Source organism: Tupaia chinensis, unplaced genomic scaffold, assembly GCF_000334495.1.
Source record: "Tupaia chinensis unplaced genomic scaffold, TupChi_1.0 Scaffold000061_1, whole genome shotgun sequence".
NCBI lineage: Eukaryota > Metazoa > Chordata > Mammalia > Scandentia > Tupaiidae > Tupaia > Tupaia belangeri.
This window is the reverse complement of record NW_006159519.1, coordinates 1694537-1715847: the sequence shown is the minus strand read 5'-3', so window position 1 is coordinate 1715847 and position 21311 is coordinate 1694537. Positions and strand designations below refer to the sequence as shown.

At 47.2% G+C, this 21311-nt stretch overlaps 1 protein-coding gene and 1 non-coding gene across 8 annotated transcripts in view; one reads left to right on the top strand and one right to left on the bottom strand.

Annotated features, from left to right (window-relative positions):
* Positions 1-21311, top strand: part of AP3M2 (adaptor related protein complex 3 subunit mu 2) — a 23865-nt gene that overhangs the window by 1606 nt on the left and 948 nt on the right. For 6 of the 7 annotated variants that reach the window (XM_027765463.1, XM_006141666.3, XM_006141664.3 and 3 more), the window contains 7 exons: positions 40-367; positions 3113-3284; positions 7104-7241; positions 11237-11322; positions 11751-11884; positions 13749-13956; positions 15118-15262. In XM_027765463.1, coding sequence (XP_027621264.1) covers positions 95-367; positions 3113-3284; positions 7104-7241; positions 11237-11322; positions 11751-11884; positions 13749-13956; positions 15118-15262 — 1156 coding nt within the window. In that variant the 5' untranslated portion in view covers positions 40-94. Of the gene's footprint in view, positions 1-39; positions 368-3112; positions 3285-7103; positions 7242-11236; positions 11323-11750; positions 11885-13748; positions 13957-15117; positions 15263-16777; positions 17906-21311 lie in introns of those variants that run through there. The other variant, XM_006141671.3, reaches the window with a different exon arrangement.
* On the bottom strand, positions 20690-20795 carry LOC114004561 (U6 spliceosomal RNA). The gene has a single exon (XR_003546687.1). It is a non-coding gene; the product is annotated as a U6 spliceosomal RNA (small nuclear RNA).

Here is a 21311-nt window from a genome sequence, read left to right as displayed (position 1 = left end):
TGGGTGGAACAAAACTGAGTGAGCCTCTTTTGTTTTTAGACCGAAACTGCAGAGTCCTGAGGCTGGAAGACGTCCCTCTCTACCGGTCTCTACCATGATTCACAGTCTTTTCTTGATCAACTCCTCGGGAGATATCTTCCTGGAGAAGCACTGGAAAAGTGTGGTCAGCCGTTCTGTGTGTGATTACTTTTTCGAGGCACAAGAGAGAGCCACGGAGGCAGAAAACGTGCCCCCGGTGATCCCCACTCCTCACCACTATCTCTTGAGTGTTTACCGCCACAAGATCTTTTTTGTGGCTGTGATCCAGACGGAAGTCCCACCGCTGTTTGTCATTGAGTTCCTTCACCGCGTGGTGGACACGTTTCAGGTTTGTGGATGTGGGGAGGAGCGTATCCATAATGAGGAAGCGGCTTGTATAGCCCCGTGTCCATGGTCGTCGGCCTCAGGGGAGAAACTGCAGAAAACCAGAACCCTGGTACTGTTCACTTCCTCCCCTCTGCAGACAGGATTCTAGTTCCTATTTGTTGAATTGGCTGCATGCAAAATGACAAATCGAGAGAAAGTCGTGTGAGAAAGCCACCGTGCGTGACTGAGTATACCCTTTCATTGGGTTGTCAGGAAAGTTACGACACGTTTTTGTATAGGAAAAACACATCATGATTTTTCTGACAGTCCAATAGTTCTGGTCCCTCTTTTTGCTCACAAGTTAGAGGAGTTTAAATGTGTTTATGTAGTGGACTTGATGTGAACCGTTGTTAGTTAACATTGCTTTGAGTTGCACCAAAAAGCGGTAAGTGTACACACGTTTAGAAAAAGTAGAAAACTTAGTAGCGCTTATTTTACTGATCCCTGGCAAATGTAATTTGTGAACCCACCCTTCCTTCTGGGTTTGGGGCGATTTCGCATAGCATGGGAGTGCTAGTGGTACACTCTCATTGCAGACATATCAGGGACTTTTCGGTACCTCTATGGATTTAAGCAACGCATTTTACCAGGCCTAGTTTTCGTTTTGCTTTTTTCTTTTTTCCTTCAGAAGTAGATTTGAAGGTCTTAGGCAGGAGGGCAGGGTGAAGGGAGATAAGTTATGGCAGGATCTGAGTACCAGTGACAGCACAGCATTTTAGACCACCAGACTGGGTGGAGACAGTGGAATCCGCTCTGTAACAGAATCACTCCACTTCTAACTGTTGTGGTTACGAGCATGACTCGGATGATAAATGAGAAGCAAGGGCCCTTTGATTTAACTTCTATGTCATGTGAGGTCTGGAATTAGTCACATGAACGTAGGAATTCTGAAAGCGGAGAAAGGAACGAGGACCCAGAACGTATGATAAAAACTGAAAAGCCCGTCAAAGAGGCCTTGCGTCTGTCGTCATATCTATATTGCAGGTCTAGAGCAGCTTCCATTTTCCCAAAAGAATTAAAATTCCTTTTGTAAGTTCATCCCTCTGAATACTCTCTAACAGCAGCTTAGAGAGAATCTGAGAGGCTCACGTGGAGTGCTCGCTCCTATGCACGGGGAAAACCCAAGAGGCATATGTGCTAGCATGTGGAGGAACCGGAAGTGGAAGAACCTGTAGTTATAATCCAAAACCATCTAAGTGGGCCTTACTGTGATGTCTTCGTGCAGTATTTTACCCTAAGATTAACAGTCCCACTGCTGAAACGCGACAGCCACCTGATCGGACCATTACCAACGTTACATAACAAGACGAGAAGTGAGAAACGTTGAATGTAGTTGAAACCACAGAAGAATTTGGGAAGACAGCATAAAGTTGCTCTTGTGGAAGGCTGAGATATTTGAACTTGTCATTTTTTTTTTTTAAAGCGGTTGTTAAGAGTGAATGGACACATCTTGATTTTAATGTCTCGTTTGATGGGGACTCTCTGACAGCATTATTTTTCTAGTGTGAAACTATGACGAAGCGTTCCAGCTACAGAACTGCCTGATGTTTGGTTTAGGCACTCGGTCATGTTGCAGGTCTCCCTGCCAGCAGCTCATTTCCCTTTATGTCTGGTTTATAAAACCTAGTGAAGTGTTTTGTTTTATTTTTTAAAATAAAGTCACAATGGGGAAGGAAATTTTTGACTTTTTCTCCTTCAATCCCCATTTCTTAGAGGCAATCTTTTTGTTTTAGGGATACATTACTGACTCCTAAGTGATACATCAGACTGCCTTAATCTAATAAATGACAAGTAAGATTATAATCCAGGTGTTCGGACTTGGAATCAAGAACTTTTCCCACAACTAGACAATTTTGTATCTAAAGTTAGCCTTTTATAAGAGGACAAGGAGTTCTTAGAATCCTCATGGTTAGGGATGGTCCAAAGAGATTTTTGTATGTGTTCATTGCAGCCTCCTTCCATTTATTGCCCGCTTAACTCTTATTTAGTACATGCATGTTAGGAAACTGCACAACGTTAAAAAGATTTTAATGTGCAATTCTGTGCAGTGGTTAAGCATCATGTACATGGAGCTGGAGCCCACATGGCTGACGCAGTTCAAATCCCAGCCCGGGTATGTTGAAAAACCTGCTGGCAATGTGTGCGTGCGTGCCCCAGACCTTGGTAGGATGGAGAAATGGAGGAAAAGAGGAAAAGAGGATTGCAGAGAGACCGTGCCTGTTGAGGAGTGCTTGCTTTCTCTCACCCCTCCAATAGGCATATGTGCCCTCTGGCAATTCAAAGCACATCATCCTGTCTCTCTCTTCCTCTCTTTTTCTCTCATAAATTAAAACTCTTGTTATATCAATTGTTATCAGTTTGCATACTTTTTAAAATTCATAGTCACAAACATATGTAATAATGTAAAGTCAGGTTTTTATTCTGTACTGTCGAGTTGAGGAAACTAACCCAGAGCAGGTAACTGACTCCCTCTGGTTTATGGAGAAGCCAGCACTGACCCTGTTTCCGTCGGACAGTCTATCATTCTGTCTCCTGAACCCGGCTGCCCGAGGACTGTGGCTACGTGCCTTTCCCTCTGAGCGGGAGAGATCCCCAGGAGTGCTGAGTAAACTACACGGACCGGGCTGGTCCTTACTCGGTAGGAGTTTTCTCCCTTTCTTTTTTACAGTCTCTGGAGTGATAAATGTGCATATTATATCTTCATTAGGATTATTTTGGCGTCTGTTCAGAGCCAGTGATCAAAGACAATGTGGTGGTGGTTTACGAGGTATTGGAAGAGATGCTTGACAACGGGTTTCCACTGGCTACCGAGTCGAACATCCTCAAAGAACTGATAAAGCCTCCCACTATCCTTCGGACCGTTGTGAACACCATAACAGGTAGGGAGGAACGGCCCGGCACAAGGCTGCTACCGTCCTGGCTGTGGCTTAGTAAGGTGTTGTGTGTCATTTCTGAGTATTTGCCTTTGGAATCTCAAGTGTCCAGGTGCTTTAACTTTTCTCTCTCTATAGTCTTTGAGGACAGGGGCTGGCAGGTGGCCTGGTGGTTGGGGCACTAGACTCCTATGTGGCTGACCACAGTTCAAGTACCAGACCTGGCAGCTTGCTTTCTCTCTTTCTCTTTCTCTCTCGTGAACATATAGCAAATTTAAAAATAATAACAAATAATTCTTAGAAAAAGAAGAAATACATTCACAAGATACATGATCATTTGTAGGAGTTCTTTATATATTGTGAACATTGCTGTAGTTTCTCACAGTCTGTCACTTATCATATAACATTGTTCATGGAGTTGTTTGTTTAGCCATGTAAATGTTTTGATTTAGTCAGATTACTCATTCTGCCTCATTAAGGTTATTATTTTTTAGAATTATTTATTTAATTTTATTGATTAATTCATTTATTTAAAATTGACCAGAGAGGGACAGAGAGAGAAGCGAGAAAGCAAGCCACCAGGCCCAGGACTTGAACCATGGTCGGCCATGTGGGAGTCTAGCACTTTAACCACTATGCCATCCGCTGGCCCCAGCCTCATTAAGGGCTTATATTGTGGGTCTTGTGTAATTCATAAACAAGGGTTTTCATGAGATTGGACGAACTGATTGAAAAATACAGCTAAAAAGTATGAATATGCAGAAATAGCCCGGAAAGTTATAAAAAAAATACCAGACAGGTTGAAAGGATTTACCCTGTCAGATGTCAAAGCATACTAAGTTCACATTGTATGAAAGACAAATATTTATAGTGGTGACATGTTTGAAAAGCCAGTACAATTTTGTAAATAAAAAATTTGAAAAGAATAAAAGAGAAAATGTTTTCTACCAGATATAAGTTACATTACGTAGTTTGAATAATTTTTTAAAAATCACTGGGATAAAATAGAAAGTTCAGAAATAGATCCTTGCTTTCATAAGAAATTGGTATTGATAGATGTGGTCATCTATCAAATCATTGGTCCAAGGCTGGTTGTTAAATATATCGCATTAGGACGCCTGTGGGTTGGGGCACTAGACTCCTATGTGGCTGACCACAGTTCAAGTACCAGACCTGGCAGCTTGCTTTCTCTCTTTCTCTTTCTCTCTCGTGAACATATAGCAAATTTAAAAATAATAACAAATAATTCTTAGAAAAAGAAGAAATACATTCACAAGATACATGATCATTTGTAGGAGTTCTTTATATATTGTGAACATTGCTGTAGTTTCTCACAGTCTGTCACTTATCATATAACATTGTTCATGGAGTTGTTTGTTTAGCCATGTAAATGTTTTGATTTAGTCAGATTACTCATTCTGCCTCATTAAGGTTATTTTTTTTTTAGAATTATTTATTTAATTTTATTGATTAATTCATTTATTTAAAATTGACCAGAGAGGGACAGAGAGAGAAGCGAGAAAGCAAGCCACCAGGCCCAGGACTTGAACCATGGTCGGCCATGTGGGAGTCTAGCACTTTAACCACTATGCCATCCGCTGGCCCCAGCCTCATTAAGGGCTTATATTGTGGGTCTTGTGTAATTCATAAACAAGGGTTTTCATGAGATTGGACGAACTGATTGAAAAATACAGCTAAAAAGTATGAATATGCAGAAATAGCCCGGAAAGTTATAAAAAAAATACCAGACAGGTTGAAAGGATTTACCCTGTCAGATGTCAAAGCATACTAAGTTCACATTGTATGAAAGACAAATATTTATAGTGGTGACATGTTTGAAAAGCCAGTACAATTTTGTAAATAAAAAATTTGAAAAGAATAAAAGAGAAAATGTTTTCTACCAGATATAAGTTACATTACGTAGTTTGAATAATTTTTTAAAAATCACTGGGATAAAATAGAAAGTTCAGAAATAGATCCTTGCTTTCATAAGAAATTGGTATTGATAGATGTGGTCATCTATCAAATCATTGGTCCAAGGCTGGTTGTTAAATATATCTCATTAGGACAGTCAGCTTTTTTTTTTTTTTTTTTTTTGGAGAGGTTTTCGCTATAGGGCACGTGCACTCGCCAGACAGACAGAGACAGAGAGACAGAAAGCGAGAAATCACCCCCCAGGGGGGATGGTCATGCCGCAATCCCTTCTCCTCCATTCTCCTCTCGGGATCTTGGGCACACACGCACACGCGCCCGGTGTGAGTTTAAGCCACTGGGTCCAGGACTCAAATAGCGGTCGACTACGTGGGAGTCCAGCGACATAGCCATTATGCTAACTGCTGGTTCCCAGGACAGTCAGCTTTTATATGGAGGAAAAAAATTAGGTTTCTCCACTTCATTCTATGCACAAAATCCAGCTGTGTTAAGTAGCTAAACACAGACTAACTTTATAATTATTAGAAGAAAATACAGGAAAACATTGTCTTTTTTTTTTTTTTTTTTTGAGAAGTTTTTGCTATGGGGCGCGTGTGCTCACCAGACAGACAGAGAGAGACAGAGAGATAGAAAGCGAGAAATCACCCCCCAGAGGGGATGGTCATACCGCAATCCCTTCTCCATTCTCCTCTCGGGATCTTGGGCACGCACACACATGCGCCCGGCGTAAGTTTAAGCCACCGGGTCTGGGACTCAAACTGTGATTGACTACGTGGGAGTCCAGCGACATAGCCATTAGGCTAACTGCTGGTCCCAACATTGTCTTTTTTGATCTCAGAAAATAGAAGGTATCTCTCTAAAGTGTATTTTCTTCTAGTCGTTTTATGGTTGTATTTTTGGATTTAATTTTTAATCTATTTATAAACTATGCTGCTATACTATTTAAGGTAAGGTCTATGATTACTTCTCCAGAATTATTGGTCAGTTTTCCTAACATCATTTACTGACTAATTTACTCTTTTTCCCTGTTTTAAGATAATATTTTTATCTTGTACAAAGTCATATGGACTGTTGGTCTGTTTTTAGACTTTCCTGCCTTATTACCATACTGCCTTGGCTATTGTAGCTCGATGATATGTTTTAATACATTGTGCATCTTTTTAAGAAAACAAATAGGTGGATTTTGAAAAGCTGAAATTTCTGTTACCATGCTGAATATGTGTATTTAGTGTTTCTTTAGCTCACAAGATCCAGGAAATGGAAGAGGGATATAGAATTTAAATTAGTTATAATATTTTATTATTTCAATATGACATCTTGGAATTATAAACTTTTTTTGTTGATGCCTGAGGAGGGGAAAACAAAGAATTGAACTAAGGAATCCTTAAGAACAGGGAAGGTCTCATTTGTATTCTTTTCCTAAATTTCAGTATGGATCTGAAACAGATCATATCGGTATATACGTTTTCATATCTACCATAAATGCACCTAAGAGCCTCCTTCAAACAGAATGCTGTGTTTACCCATAAGATCTTTATGTCAATATGTTGATAACCAACCTTACCGAGAGCCAATACATTATTTAAGCTGCAAGCTATTGTGCAATTTGAGATACTAAGTTCAGGTTACTTTCAAAACCAAACTATGATATCTGTTACTCAGATAACTTTTTCTAACCTTTATTCTGCTTGAGGAGGCAGACCAAATGGCGACAAGGAATTCTTACAATAGACTAAGTCACCCTATACGTCAAAGTTGGGAAAACTGTCACCTTCTGGTTGAAAAACTCTTCAGCTGAGAGCATGAATGTTTGGAGCATCGAAACTTCTCGGGACGTGTTCTGTGGTCATTAGAATCCAATGGATATTAAAGCACAGATTCTCATTGTTTCAGGAAGCACCAATGTGGGTGACCAGCTTCCCACCGGGCAGCTGTCTGTGGTGCCCTGGCGACGGACCGGGGTGAAATACACCAACAACGAGGCCTACTTTGATGTGATTGAAGAGATCGACGCCATTATTGATAAGTCAGGTAGGTGCCTCTAATGTGCTCCCAGAAGTATGAAAGTGGAAAAGACCCTCCTAGGTGATGCTGGCTTGTATCAGAATTACCCCCAAAAGGATCTTGTGAACGTAGTGCCCGCTTCGTTCAGGCCCTGGGCCGGGTTCAGGGAGTGGACCGTAACATCACTGTGCAGACCCACGTTTGTCTCATACTCAGGCTTGTCTTAAGTAAGACAGAGAAGCGACCGGCAGGCCTCTCACTGATACGATTTCCATTTTCTTTTTGAAAGGATTGGGTTGTCTGGAAGTCATGACATGTTTCTCTATGCAACAATGCATCATGACTTTCCCAATGACCCAATATCTGAATCGTGATTCTGATGGCGAGACTGAAGTTGTAATCACTGAAATTCAAGGAGCCTTCTTTTCCACCTATTTTGAATGGGTTGATATGACTAGAAGTCCTGGAGCTCAGGAATTTGTTGAAAATTCTCCTCATGTTAGCGTACTTACTTATTCAACAAATGTTTATTGAAAGCTGGTGTCATTGCGTGGTGCTGGGCAGTGGGCAACTGATGGGGCTCAAGACCTGATCTATGGCCACAGAGAGCTCAGTCTTGTGAGCGAGCGAGAGCGGGGGAAAGATGGAACACACGAGAGGTGCCTCACCCTGCTGAGCGAGGCTACAGGGATGTCAGAGTGTTGGTGCTTCGTCAGTAGAATGGATAGAGGTTATTAAGACTGCAAAGACTTAGGAGCAAAATATGATCAAACGGGCCAGCCAGTGGTGTGGTGCATAAGGTGGATCCGACACGACTGACTATATAGTTCTAGTCCCAGACCCGGCAGCTTGGAAAATTTGCCTGCTGCATGTGCATGCATGCCCAAAATCCTGAAAGGAGACATGGCAGAGGAAGGGATTGCCCTCTGGCCATCCCCCACGGGAGTGTCTTCTCACTTTCTCCTCTTCTGTTTCTCGCCCGTCCACTCCAGTGAGCACATGTTCCTTCTAGCCACGCCCCTATGTGCAAACACTAGGAGGAGTGAAATATGAGGGAAATGAGGGAAACCAAGTGATTCAGTAGGACTGGATTAAGAGGCATGAAAAGAGACAAGTGATGAGACTTTGAAACTAAGTAGGCACAACAGCTTTTCAGATCAGCCTAAACTGGGAATAACCCAAGGACCCCTCAGCAGTACGAGGCGTCAGCAGGTATGGACACCATCACGCAATAGAATACTATACAGTAACGAAAAAAGACCAATTACCGAGATTCCCAGCAACATGAAGGACTCTCGCAATACGAAGCAAGAAAGCCAGAGGCACACGATTCCATGCAGGACGATGACGGTAATGTGAAGTCTGGAGGCAGGTCCAGTTTAACCAAAGGTAATAGGAACCGGAGTGTGGAGGATGACAATGAACTGGGATGAGCACGAGGGAGTGCGTGGAGATGTGGGAAGGTTCCACATCTTGACGCTGATGGTATTTGCATAGATGTATACATACTTAAGAGTTCACCGACTTGTATACATTGAAGAGTTTTCCTCTTTTGTTTTGTTTTGCTTTTTAGAGGTTTTTACCCCTGGGTGCATGTGCTTGCCAGAGAGAGAGGGGGGATGGCCATGCTCTAATCCCTTCTCCATTCTCCTTGCAGGATCTTGGTCACGCATGCACTCACACCCAGTGTGAGTTTTAAACCAATGGCTCTGGGACTCGAACCACGGTCAGCCATGTGGGAGTCCAGTGACATAACTGCAATGCCATCTGCTGGCCCCTATATTGAAGAGTTTGTGTTTTACTGTTTTACCTCTATGAAAGAATTAAAAACAAACACAAAAAAGTCAGTGGCCAGATCATGAAGAACGTCATAGGCCGTCTTAGAGGGAACCTGGGATCCACTGAGGCGTTCTGTGTCGACGGTGCCTGTGGTGTGGCACCTGGGATCCACTGAGGCGTTCTGCGTCGACGGTGCCTGTGGTGTGGCACTGCCCGCACAGCCGCCAGAGAGGTTCCATGTGCGGCTGGACCGAAGGCGGGGAAATTGGGTGGGAGGCTGAGGCCGAAGTCCAGGTACAAAATGCATCTGTCCATATTGGGAGTGAGAATGGAGAGGAATGGGAACGCTTGAGAGACAGGAGGCCTAGAAAGGAGAGGACCTGGGGCCTGAGGACGTGGGAGCAGTCCAGGTGCATCTGTGCTTCGTCGGCCACTGGTGGATGATGTCGTCGTGAAGATCCGGAAAATCAGAAAACCGGAGGAGTAGGGCGAGGAAAACGAGTTCGCTTCCTGACATCGGAGCTTGAAGTACCTCGTTGACATCCAGTGGAGCGGTGGGGAGTGAGGCTGGCCTTGAGGAAAGGGAAGGAGATGGCTGGCCGTAAATAAAAGTGAAGCCTGGAGGAATGGGTAGAGTAACCCAAGGAGAGCGTGTCGGGTGAGGGCGAAAGTCAGAGCTGTGGGGAATCAGGGCACTTAAGGGATGTGCAAAGGAAGAGGAACCCGCGAGGGCACCGAGGGGGAAGGGGCTAGAAAATACGAGAAAACCGTGAGCAGTGAGGAGAGGAGCATTTTGAAAAGGAAGAAGTGATTTAACACTGAGGAATGAGAGGGTAAGATCCAGGAGGATAAAGACTAAGAGTGTCCTTTGGACTTAGTAGTACATTTTACTGATTTCCGATGGGAACTTTTCTGATCCATTGGTTCAGATAATGGTGCTTGGGGCCAGCAGGTGGCATAATGGTTAAGGTGCTGGACACACCCATGTGGTCGACTGTGGTTTGAGTCTGGGACCTGGTGGCTTCAAACTCATGCCGGGCATGTGTGCAGGTATGCCTAAAATCCCAGCAGGAGGATGAAGGAAAAGGGATTGCAATGTGGCCATCTCCCCGGGGAGTGATTTCTTTCTTTCTTTCTGCCTTTCTCTGTGTCTCTGGTGAGCGAATACATCCTATAGCAAAAATCTCTCTTAAAATAAGTTAAAATAATGATGCTCAGCCTAGTTCCAGAGAACAGCAGTCAAGCACTGAACAGCAAAGGTCAGAGCCCATGTGGCCAATCGATTTGAATCCTTGTCCTGCAGCTTGAAAAACACTGGGCATGTGTGGGTATGTCACCAAAGTCCCGATGGGATGGAGAAATGGAAGAAAAAGAGTTGTGGCATGACCACGCTCCAGTGGAGGGGGGTGCATTCTTTCTCTGCCAAGGTACAAAAGGAAAAAAGGTGACGAAGCTCTGCTCGATTCTGTGAATACTGCTTTCAGGCCCAACCACGGTGGTGTAGTGGTAGCACAGCGTGCTGCCAAGCTGGAAGCCATGGGAAGTTGGGGTTTGGTCGCCGGGTTGACCTGTACATGCTGCGAACATGAGTATGCCTGTGGTCCCAGCTGGCTGAAAGACTGGCAGTCCAGCCGAAGGGGAGGGTTGTTGACTAAAGGGAGATTGTGGCATGAGACGCTGTCGAGGTCGCGTGTCTCTCCGTGTCTCTCTCTCTCTCCCGTGAAGGAAATAAACTTTGAAGAATCTCCTTTGGGCTAATGACCACCCGATTAAGCTCTTTATCCTCAGTATTCATCGTAGTGTCTCATGCCTGATGTGCAATTGAGCAGTGTTTGGAAAGACGGACAAATGGATCAGATAAATGACCTGATGGCTGCGAGGAGGAAAGGGAGAGGCGGAAATAAGCCGGGAAGGACAGGAAGGCGTTCAGAAATCTTGTTCTTCTTTTTTTTTTTTTTGGAGAGGTTTTCATTATAGGGCACGTGCACTCGCCAGACAGACACAGAGAGACATAGAGACAGAAAGCAAAAAATCACCCCCCAGAGGGGATGGTCACGCCGCAATCCCTTCTCCTCCATTCTCCTCTCGGGATCTTGGGCACACACGCACACGCGCCCGGCGTGAGTTTTAAGCCACTGGGTCCGGGATGTGAACCACAGTCGACTACGTGGGAGTCCAGCGACATAGCCATTACGCTAACTGCTGGTTCCCAAATCTTGTTCTTTTTTGTCGTCTCGTCTCAGGCTCCACGATTACTGCGGAGATCCAGGGGGTGATTGATGCCTGCGTGAAGCTGACGGGAATGCCAGACCTCACCCTGTCCTTCATGGTGAGACTCTGGGCCAGAGAGTGCGCTGTGGGGAGGGACTGCATGCTTCTGGGGGAACGAGGGATGAGAAAGCGGAGATGATTAGGGTGGCCACAAAGCTCACGGCAGGCTCAGGTTCCCTGTACGTAACTCTAGAAGTCCTGTGCGTGTGTTTTTTTTTGTTTTTAATTTTTTAAGAATTCTTTTATTTTATTTATTCATTCATTTATTTTAATTTGACCAGAGAGACACTCAGAAAGAGAGAGAGAAAGCCAGCAGGTCCAGGACTTGAACCATGGTCAGCCATGTGGGAGTATCCAGCGTCTTAACCACCATGCCACCCACTGTTCCCTGTGCGTGTGTTTTAATGAAAATACCCAGATCCCTTTCTGGAAGGAGATATGGGTGTGTAATTCCTACCTTGGCTTTTCCCCGCCTGGTGACCGCAGAACCCCCGGCTGTTGGACGACGTCAGCTTCCACCCCTGTGTCCGCTTCAAGCGCTGGGAGTCAGAGCGCATCCTCTCCTTCATCCCTCCCGACGGCAACTTCCGGCTGCTCTCCTACCACGTCAGCGCCCAGAAGTAAGCAGCTGTTGGGTTCTGGGGAATCTGTGCATGTGTGTGCATGTGTGCGCGTGTGTGTGTGTGTGTGTGTGTGTGGAAACTGCATCCGTGGTGATTTCGAGTGCAGCTCTTGTGTTACTGGGGTTCAGATTTCGGCTTCTGCAGTTACTAATGGGTAACCCCAGGTGAGTTGCCTACCCTGTCTGTGCCTGTGTGCTTCGCCGTAAATCGAAAGTGATAAAAACACCTTGTTAGGAGGATTGGGTAAGAGAATCCAAATAGTGCTTAACCCCAACTAAGTTTGCTGCTGTTTTTATTGTTAGTCTATGCCTGGACGAGAACATTGTTCTCAAATTACAACCGGAGCATACTCACAGAATCTGAGTATTCAAATCTTCCTGACACAAAACAAACATTAAACTATGCTATGGATGGCAAAAGGCGGTGATTTTGGTCTCCACATCCTCTTTCTTTGGAGTCAAAAGGCGACACTGTCCAGAAGATGCAGACCGCAGAGGGCCCGGAACCTTGAGCCGCCAGGGCCTCCTGGGTGACTTGGAGTGGGTTGTTTAGCAAACGCCCGAGTGTTTGGGCTCTGGGCTCGCAGTCAGACCACCTGGACTTAAACCCCCTTCGGTGCTTATCATGTTCGTCCTTGGGCAAGTTCCGTACAAGACAGCAACATTCACCTCGGAAATCAGTATCTCCTTCTGCGTCTGCTGTCGTGGCACGTAGCTTTCCCCCTCCACATCTGCTGGGCGGGCCGAGTACATAGACAGCATTTAGCACGTGACTGGCACGGGGCAGCCAGTAGCTGTGGGCAGCTGTTGTTTGCCTGTGATTTTCCCGAGTCTATTTTCTTTCCTGGAAAAAACACGACAGTCTATCCTACCTTGTAGGGTCTTCATAGGAATCAGATGAAGTCAGGTAAAAGCACCTGCAAGGAATTAGCAAAGGCCCATGAGATGTGAATATCCTTTTCCTCAGTGCGAATAATGACTGGGTGCACATCAGGAACAGAAATACAGAAGTACAGTGAGTCGTGGACCAGCAGGTGGTGGAGGTTAAGGCGAGTGGTTGCACTCTTTGAGTCTCGGGCCTGTTGGCTTAGAAATCATACCAAGTTCACTCTGTGTGTGCCCGAATCGAGGAGACTGGAGGAGAAGGGGTTGCAGTGTGGCCAGCCCCTCCTAGCGGGTCATCTCTCTCTGTGTTTCTCTCTGGCAAATGCACATACTGTACACCAAAATTAAAAAAAACATTAAAAGGAAAGAAAAAGAAATACAGCGAGTCTTCATTTTTGTTCATTATTCCTCTTTTCTTGTAGCGGCTCAGTGTACTCTTTGATTTTGTTCATATTATCTGAAGAGTCACTAGAAACACTATTTACTAGTCAGCCCATTAGCTTCTTAAGAGGAAAAAATTAAGGGTTACAGTTTGGCTTTTTTTTTTTTTTCCGTGTTTCTTTATAATTTTTTTAAGAGGTTTTTGTCTTAGGGCTTGTGCACTTGACAGACAGGCAGAGATACAGAGACAGTGAGAGGGAAAGTAAGAAACTACCCCCTCTCTGGGGGGATAGCCACACTCCAGTCCCTTTTACATTCTCCTCCCAGGATCGTGGGCATGTGCGCACAGGTGCCTGGCGTGAGCTTTGAGCTCCTGGGTCTGGGACTCAAACCGCAATCAGCCATGTGGGAGTCCAGCAATGTAACTGCTAGGCCATCCGCTGGCCCCTCTGTTTTTATTTTTTAAGATAAGGAGTAAGAACATGGGTGAGGAAGAAAAACTGCCAACGGGGCCAGAAAGGCAGACTGTACGAGGAAGCGATGTTGCCATTCCCCACACATTAACGAAGCTGGCTTTCGGCCTCTCCCTTTGCCAGTCTGGTTGCCATTCCGGTGTATGTCAAGCATGGCATCAGCTTCCGGGACAGCAGCTCACTGGGACGCTTCGAAATAACCGTGGGACCCAAGCAGACCATGGGGAAGACCATCGAGGGCGTGATCGTCACCAGCCAGATGCCCAAAGGCGTTCTGAACATGAGCCTCACGCCATCCCAGGGGACACACACGTTCGACCCAGTCACCAAGGTAGGCTGAGCGGGCCTCGCCCAATTGCAGCTGCCAAAGGGATGTGACCCCCCAGGAGCTCCTTGGTGGACTCCAGAGGTTGACTGAAGGCGAGGCCCGGTGGAGGGCCAGTGTCCTCACCTGTGAGCTGACTCTGGAAGCCCGAGGGATTTTCTACTGAAACTCACCCTCGAGGAGGCCAAGGCCAGGTGCCCGATGCAGCCTGAGCCGAGGGAGGTGAAGGCTGTGAGGCACGTGGGGTCTGGAGCCCAGGAGCTGTGAGGGAATCGGGGGAGAGAACAGGAGCTGGGGAGGAGAGATTGTCAGCATCGGTGACTTCAGAGAAGCCTTAGTAGAAAGGGAAGGGGGCAGGGGCAGGCAGAGGCCGGCCGACCCCTAGTCGCGGTACTGTACCTGCAGTGTCCCATCTCCAGCCCCGCCTGGCCCAGGCTGGGAGCTCCGAGCTCGTCCCAGCTGCTGCGTGTCCTGCTCCCAGCAGCACGGGCACGCGATGCTTGTGAATGTGGGTTCAGACGAGTGACTGCAGGCATCTCCATGTTAGGAGGGGAAAGACGGCCCCAGACAAACAGCGGTGCTCGGGACAGGGAAGGTGGGATTCGGGGGTGGTGAAGGTGCAGTCCAGATACGAATCAGGCGCGGCTGCCTCACCCCAGGGGAGAGTCTGCAGCAGGGGTAGGTCTACCTGCGGGGGCAGATGCTGGTCCCTCTGGGGGTCTCCTGTCCTACCCAGGTGAAAGAGGGAGTGAAGTTTTCTGCAAAGGGGTGTGCAGGAGAGAGCGGAGACTGAGAACGCGGTGGTGGGGAGCAGGGGTCTGAGATGGAGGTGAGGAAGCCAGGCCCTGGCAGGAAGCAGAGGAGAAGAGTTAGAGGTAACAAGAAAGGAGGAGTTGAGAGAGCCTGGGAAGCAATAAATGGGGGCGAGGGGCAGAGGAGAGGGAGGACTTCAAATCTTCAAGCTGTGAGTCTGGTACGTGGATGTAATGGAAGTGATGTTAACATAAAGGGAAGTTGGAGAAAGAAAAACACCCAGAGGCAGCTACTTACAATAAATACCATGACAGATGCTCTGAGGTTGGAGCTCAACCCCCTCAAAGGAAGGGTTCCACCCTAATTCATTATTTGATCGGAAAGACCCCCCCCCCTTTTTTATTTTCTTCGAAGATGCTGTCTTGGGATGTAGGAAAAATAAATCCCCAGAAGCTGCCAAGTTTGAAGGGGACCATGAGTCTTCAGGCCGGAGCTTCCAAACCAGATGAAAATCCCACCATTAACCTGCAGTTCAAGATCCAGCAGCTGGCCATTTCCGGTGAGTGGCCCGGTGCCGGGGCCCGGAAGGTCCCAGAAGTGGCTTTCTCCCTGCAGGCACAGCCATGGAGCGCCTTGCTGTGGCTCCCGGGGTGCAGGGCTCGGCCGTACCTCCTGATGTAGGACGTTTAGGGAAATCCTCCCCAGCATGTTTCTGGTAAAGCTGGCCATGTTTCCTCTGAAGATGGCCTTCCATGGCCTGAATAGCAGTATCGAAGACACAGCGGTAGGCGGAAGCGTTCACAGGCTGCCGTGGGTCATCCTGGGCATGACTTGAAGTTCCTGGGGGTTTTCAGTTTGAGACTGTGTCTGTGTCTCAGCCGGAAGTGAGAAGAGTAACTTCCGCTCCTTCCTTGCAGCGTCCAACACTCTCATGTTTGCTGGTGTCATCGTCCTGCGACTCCTGGGCCATCAGGTCAGGCTCCTGCAGCCTGCACCTCCCTTTGGACGCAGCCCATGGGGGCAGTTACTAAGTGCCTGCGCTCTTTCGAGCTCTCTTTATGTATTTTCTCGTTTAATGCTTACAACACTCCTGTGAGGTAGACAGATTTTCTTTAGCTTTATGTGAAGTCCTCATTTTCTTCACTAACCAACAGATCTTTTCTAATTTAAGCGGTGAAAATTCATTCAGCACCAGCAGATGGTGTAATGGTTACATTGCTGGACTCCCATATAGTCGATCACGGTTTGAGTCTCAGACCCAGGGCTTAAAACTCACACTGGGTGCATGTGCATGCATACCCCAGATCCCAAGAGTAGAATGGAAGAGAAGGGATTGCAGCGTGGCCATCCCCCAGGAATGATTTTTTCGCTGCCTGTCTCTTTGTCTCTCTGGTGAGCACACATGCCCTATAGCAAAAAATCTCTCTTAAAAAAAAAAAAAAAAAGAATTCATTTAAGTAATTAGTTCTTCCATCTTAAAACACCGATTAAACTAAAGCGCTATGCACTATAAAATATTTTTTGCTTAATACAGTGCAAATATTTAGGAAGCCTTCGTTATTTTTCATGAACTCATAGTTATCATTTATTTTATTAATTTATTATTATTATTAATCTATCCAGTTTAATAACTTAAAACTCAGTGATCTCATTTTTTTCTTTACACTCATTTCAGTCTGCGTGCCGTTTGTGCCCTTTCTCCCTCTGGAAGGGGTCTCCTTACTGGGACGGCTTTTCGTTGGAGCGGTTTTTCACTGTCAGTGTGGGCACCGAGAGTGCCAGCCTGGCAGCTTCCTGGACTGATGACCTGGTAGTCTCTTTCCCACCACCTCTTTGAACGGAAGCGGGTGTGAACAATTGCAATTGTACTACCTGCTTCCCTTGACTGGGACTTGGAGCGGTTTTTCACTGTCAGTGTGGGCACCGAGAGTGCCAGCCTGGCAGCTTCCTGGACTGATGACCTGGTAGTCTCTTTCCCACCACCTCTTTGAACGGAAGCGGGTGTGAACAATTGCACTACCTGCTTCCCTCGACTGGGACTCCTGTCTTACTCGCTCCCCTCCTTTCCTTCCAGGACTCAAAGTGAATCGTCTGGACATGTATGGGGAAAAGTACAAGCCCTTCAAGGGGATTAAATACATGACCAAAGCCGGGAAGTTCCAAGTTCGAACCTGAAGGGGGAGTTTTGCAGAGGGAACGGCCGTGTACACTTTTTCATTTCTTACTTGTCGAAAAGTAAAAACTCCCCACCTGTGTCCTAGGTCAGTCCCCTCCTGGGCCCACGTGGGCCCTTTTGTCCCTAGCCTTCAGTGCTGTGGAACTAAGCAGGGGAGGAGAAGGTCCCCGAGGAGAACTGGTTGGAATGGAAGCAGGGTCTGCACAAGCTGGCCCTCCAGGAGAGGTGTGGACAGAGGGCGAGGACCCTGCTACGTGAAACCGCTTTTCACGGGGTTACTTGGCGAAGACCAGCCCTCGATGCTTGCTTGGCTTTAATTATCTAAGGTAGAAAACTTAGAATGAGAGAAAGGTGGGAAGAAAAATGAACGTTAGTCCAAGAAAGGCCAGATGAAGCTCTGTGAGACGGAAGAAAGGAATAGCATTAAGGAAGGGTGGTGAGGCTTTCTAAAGCGAAGGTTGGCAAGAAAAGCCATCAGAGCACGTTAAGGAGGGCTGAAAAGAGTAGGCGTGAGCTGGTTTCTTTCTGCCCTCTGCTCTCACGTACAAACACACTCATCCCGCCAGAATTGAACCGGAGACTTCTGAAATCCGAGCCCGTGGTTGACGTGGGAAGTCCCCGAAGGACCGTTTTCCCTGAGGACTGTGGTGAGCACAGGCCAGTTTCGATGCTTACCACGGCCTGCCATCAGCACTTGGGTCTGTCCGCATCGGTGACAGGCGACCTGCTTTCTTCCCGGCCTGGACGCCTACAATGTCTCTTGCCCTCACCAGCCTTTTCCCTGTTGCCTGATCCTTCTGCAGGATTTTCCATGCAAAGTAGGAGGGGCTCAGGAAAGCTGATTCCGTAGCACCCAGTGCAGGCAGACTTCGCCCGTGGTGGGACGCAGGGGATGGCCAGCTGGTCTCCCATGCTGACGCTCGTCACCCTGTGCTCGCCTGTCAGGGCAGGACTGGGACGGGGCCCTAAGCCCTCCTCTCCGGACCTCCTCCAGCCCTAAGTGACGGAGTGGCTGGCACAAAAGCGCCGCCTGGGCCTGCCACAAGAGCGCGCCATCTTTGAAGCCACTCGGCAGCACCACCGTCTCTTCGGCCTGTGTTCCGTACTCAGTAGGGACAACAGATTTCTCCCAGTCCGGTTCTGTTTTAAGATGAAAAAGACCCCCTCACTCTTTGAATAAAGTCAGTGCTGCAGGGAGACAGGCCACGCTGCTCCCGTGCGAACCATCCAGTTTAGAAACACGGCTACCGGCGGAGTTCCTTGGGCTCTCCCTGTGGGTCATTTGTATTCTAGTTCCATGTGTCTGTTACCATTTAGCTCTCTGTGTAGAAAACAAGGTGGTGGTGTTACTATGGTAGCTTAAGGACTCAAACTGCCCTGCATCGTACACAGAGGACACGGAAGGCTTCTCCCCTCTGAGCCTCGGATCTCTTCTCTCAAGTCCTGCTAACAAATACTCATGCACGTTTCTTGCTAGGGCTACCTTCCTGTTCCAGGACTTACCTGCACTGCAGAGTAGCACGTTGCTTTGTGTTGTCCTCCGGGATAGGCCGTGCCGCGCACAGACGTGTTATACGCCATCAGCCCAGAATCCTCCCGGGATGCTGTGCCCGTGTACACACTCACCGTGGCAGGGGGCCATCTGGAATCCCGTGCCCTGAAGGACCTTAAGGTTTCCCAGGTCACGGGAAACAACTGATCTCGTCCCCAGATATTTTTAGGTTTGTAAGTACAGCTGTTTCATTTCCTCTTGGGCAGCTTGTCCTATTTCAAGGGAAGTAGCTAAGAAGGGGAAGAGTTGGAGTATGGGAGCCACGGGCCTAGGCACCGCAGAGCTGCCTCGCCGTGAGCAGGGTGGCGCTCTGGGGCCCAGCCGCTCCTGCCGCCACCCGTGTGGGTGGGTCAGCAGAGGCTGGCGGGAGGCCTGGGTGAGCTGCTCAGTTTTGTGTCTTATCTTCCCTGTTCCAATCTTAATAAAGGCGAGTTCCACCCGTGCTGTGTCCTGAGTGGTTCTTACTAAGACGGACACTGATCTGTGCCCCGCGGGCCTCAGTGGGAGCAGTTAGAAAGGAACTGAGTACCCAGGAGCACCCTGGTACCTGTGTGCTCTGCAGCCAGGAGGCACGAAGCCAGGTGTAAAGTTTGCTCGACTCTCAAGTCATTCTGGAAGATAGAGGATGCTGGTATTCATTTCATTGTTCTGATCATGAGAACCAAGGTTCAGCTCAGTCAAATGACCTCCCCTGGATGTAAAAGACACAGCCATGAAAACTGTAGGTGCTGATTCTAGTGCCCTCCCCGTTCTGCTGAGCTGCCGCTTGGCTCAGTTAATTTCAGCATGAAACAGGGATTCAAGATGCCAGCCATGTTTGCTGAAGTAGAGGTTTTAGGGAAGATGAGGCACTGGGAGCGTGGGGTGCAGATTGCCGCCTATCTGTAGATTTTCTGTAAACTTCTCTTAGCCGTGGAAAGACTCAGGGGCCACGGTGTCCCCTGCTTACCAATGCCCTGTCCCCTCCTTCTCTTGGCTGTTGTCTGGCATCTTTCTTTCCCTTTGGTCTGGACCCTTTGGAAGCACCGGTGTGATGTTTGCTGGATGCTTGTACTTTCCTCTATGGCCAGCAGGTGGCGACTTGGTGCCGTCAATGCTAATCGTTTTTTAAATTTCATTTTCTTTTATACATTGGATCACATTATTTAGCTTACAAAGGGAATGTTTCAATATATGAACATTTCTCCCTAGTCCAGTTGATAAAACTATAAAAGTATCTTCAACAGATAATACCACATTTCTTTGTCTCATGAATGCTTTGCCTCCGTATTTTTCCTCTAAATGTCCTTCCTCAGACCCTCCTCTTCCACACACACTATATCTGGTATTTACACCCATTTACTGTGTTTGTACGTCCTTTAGTCAGTCACTTTCAGTCATAAAAATATGGAACGCTTCCCGAATTTGCAGGTCGCCCTTGCGCAGGGCCATGCTAGTCAGCCAGGAGGCACGAAGCCAGGTGTAAAGTTTGCTCGACTCTCAAGTCATTCTGGAAGATAGAGGATGCTGGTATTCATTTCATTGTTCTGATCATGAGAACCAAGGTTCAGCTCAGTCAAATGACCTCCCCTGGATGTAAAAGACACAGCCATGAAAACTGTAGGTGCTGATTCTAGTGCCCTCCCCGTTCTGCTGAGCTGCCGCTTGGCTCAGTTAATTTCAGCATGAAACAGGGATTCAAGATGCCAGCCATGTTTGCTGAAGTAGAGGTTTTAGGGAAGATGAGGCACTGGGAGCGTGGGGTGCAGATTGCCGCCTATCTGTAGATTTTCTGTAAACTTCTCTTAGCCGTGGAAAGACTCAGGGGCCACGGTGTCCCCTGCTTACCAATGCCCTGTCCCCTCCTTCTCTTGGCTGTTGTCTGGCATCTTTCTTTCCCTTTGGTCTGGACCCTTTGGAAGCACCGGTGTGATGTTTGCTGGATGCTTGTACTTTCCTCTATGGCCAGCAGGTGGCGACTTGGTGCCGTCAATGCTAATCGTTTTTTAAATTTCATTTTCTTTTATACATTGGATCACATTATTTAGCTTACAAAGGGAATGTTTCAATATATGAACATTTCTCCCTAGTCCAGTTGATAAAACTATAAAAGTATCTTCAACAGATAATACCACATTTCTTTGTCTCATGAATGCTTTGCCTCCGTATTTTTCCTCTAAATGTCCTTCCTCAGACCCTCCTCTTCCACACACACTATATCTGGTATTTACACCCATTTACTGTGTTTGTACGTCCTTTAGTCAGTCACTTTCAGTCATAAAAATATGGAACGCTTCCCGAATTTGCAGGTCGCCCTTGCGCAGGGCCATGCTAGTCTTCTCTGCATCGTTTCAATTTTAGTGTATGTGCCGCCGAAGCAAGCACAATGCTATCATTTTTAATAGTTAGAAGTTTTAAAAGGGAATTCAGTCTGAAACTCTAAATCTTCAGGATCCTAAGTACTATGTCAATTGTGTGAGTCTTTGGTTTTTGAAGCTAAAGGTGGAACCAAAAGTTTGTGATACTTTGATGAACAGACAGGGCTGAGGCTTGGGGAGGGGAGCAGTTCCCACCAGTGGAATTTCTCTGGGTCTTCACTTACGAAAACTAAAGGCACAGGTGGCCGGGGCTCTTCGCCATTGCCAGATCTGTCAGCGTGTTTTACTAACCAGCTAGTGAGCGCAGATAATGGCTCATCCCCCCTCCACCCCGTCCTTTCCCCCGGCAAGTTCCAGACATTTCACTGTGCATTTCCTCAGCCATCCCGGGTCATGGTGTGTGGGTCTGTAAGGGTATTTTACAGTGGTAGCATTCACACGAATCGGCCTCTCTGGAACGGACCTCTGCCCTGACACTCGGCCAGCGGCCTCCCCCGAGGCATTATCTTCGTCTAGGCTGTGG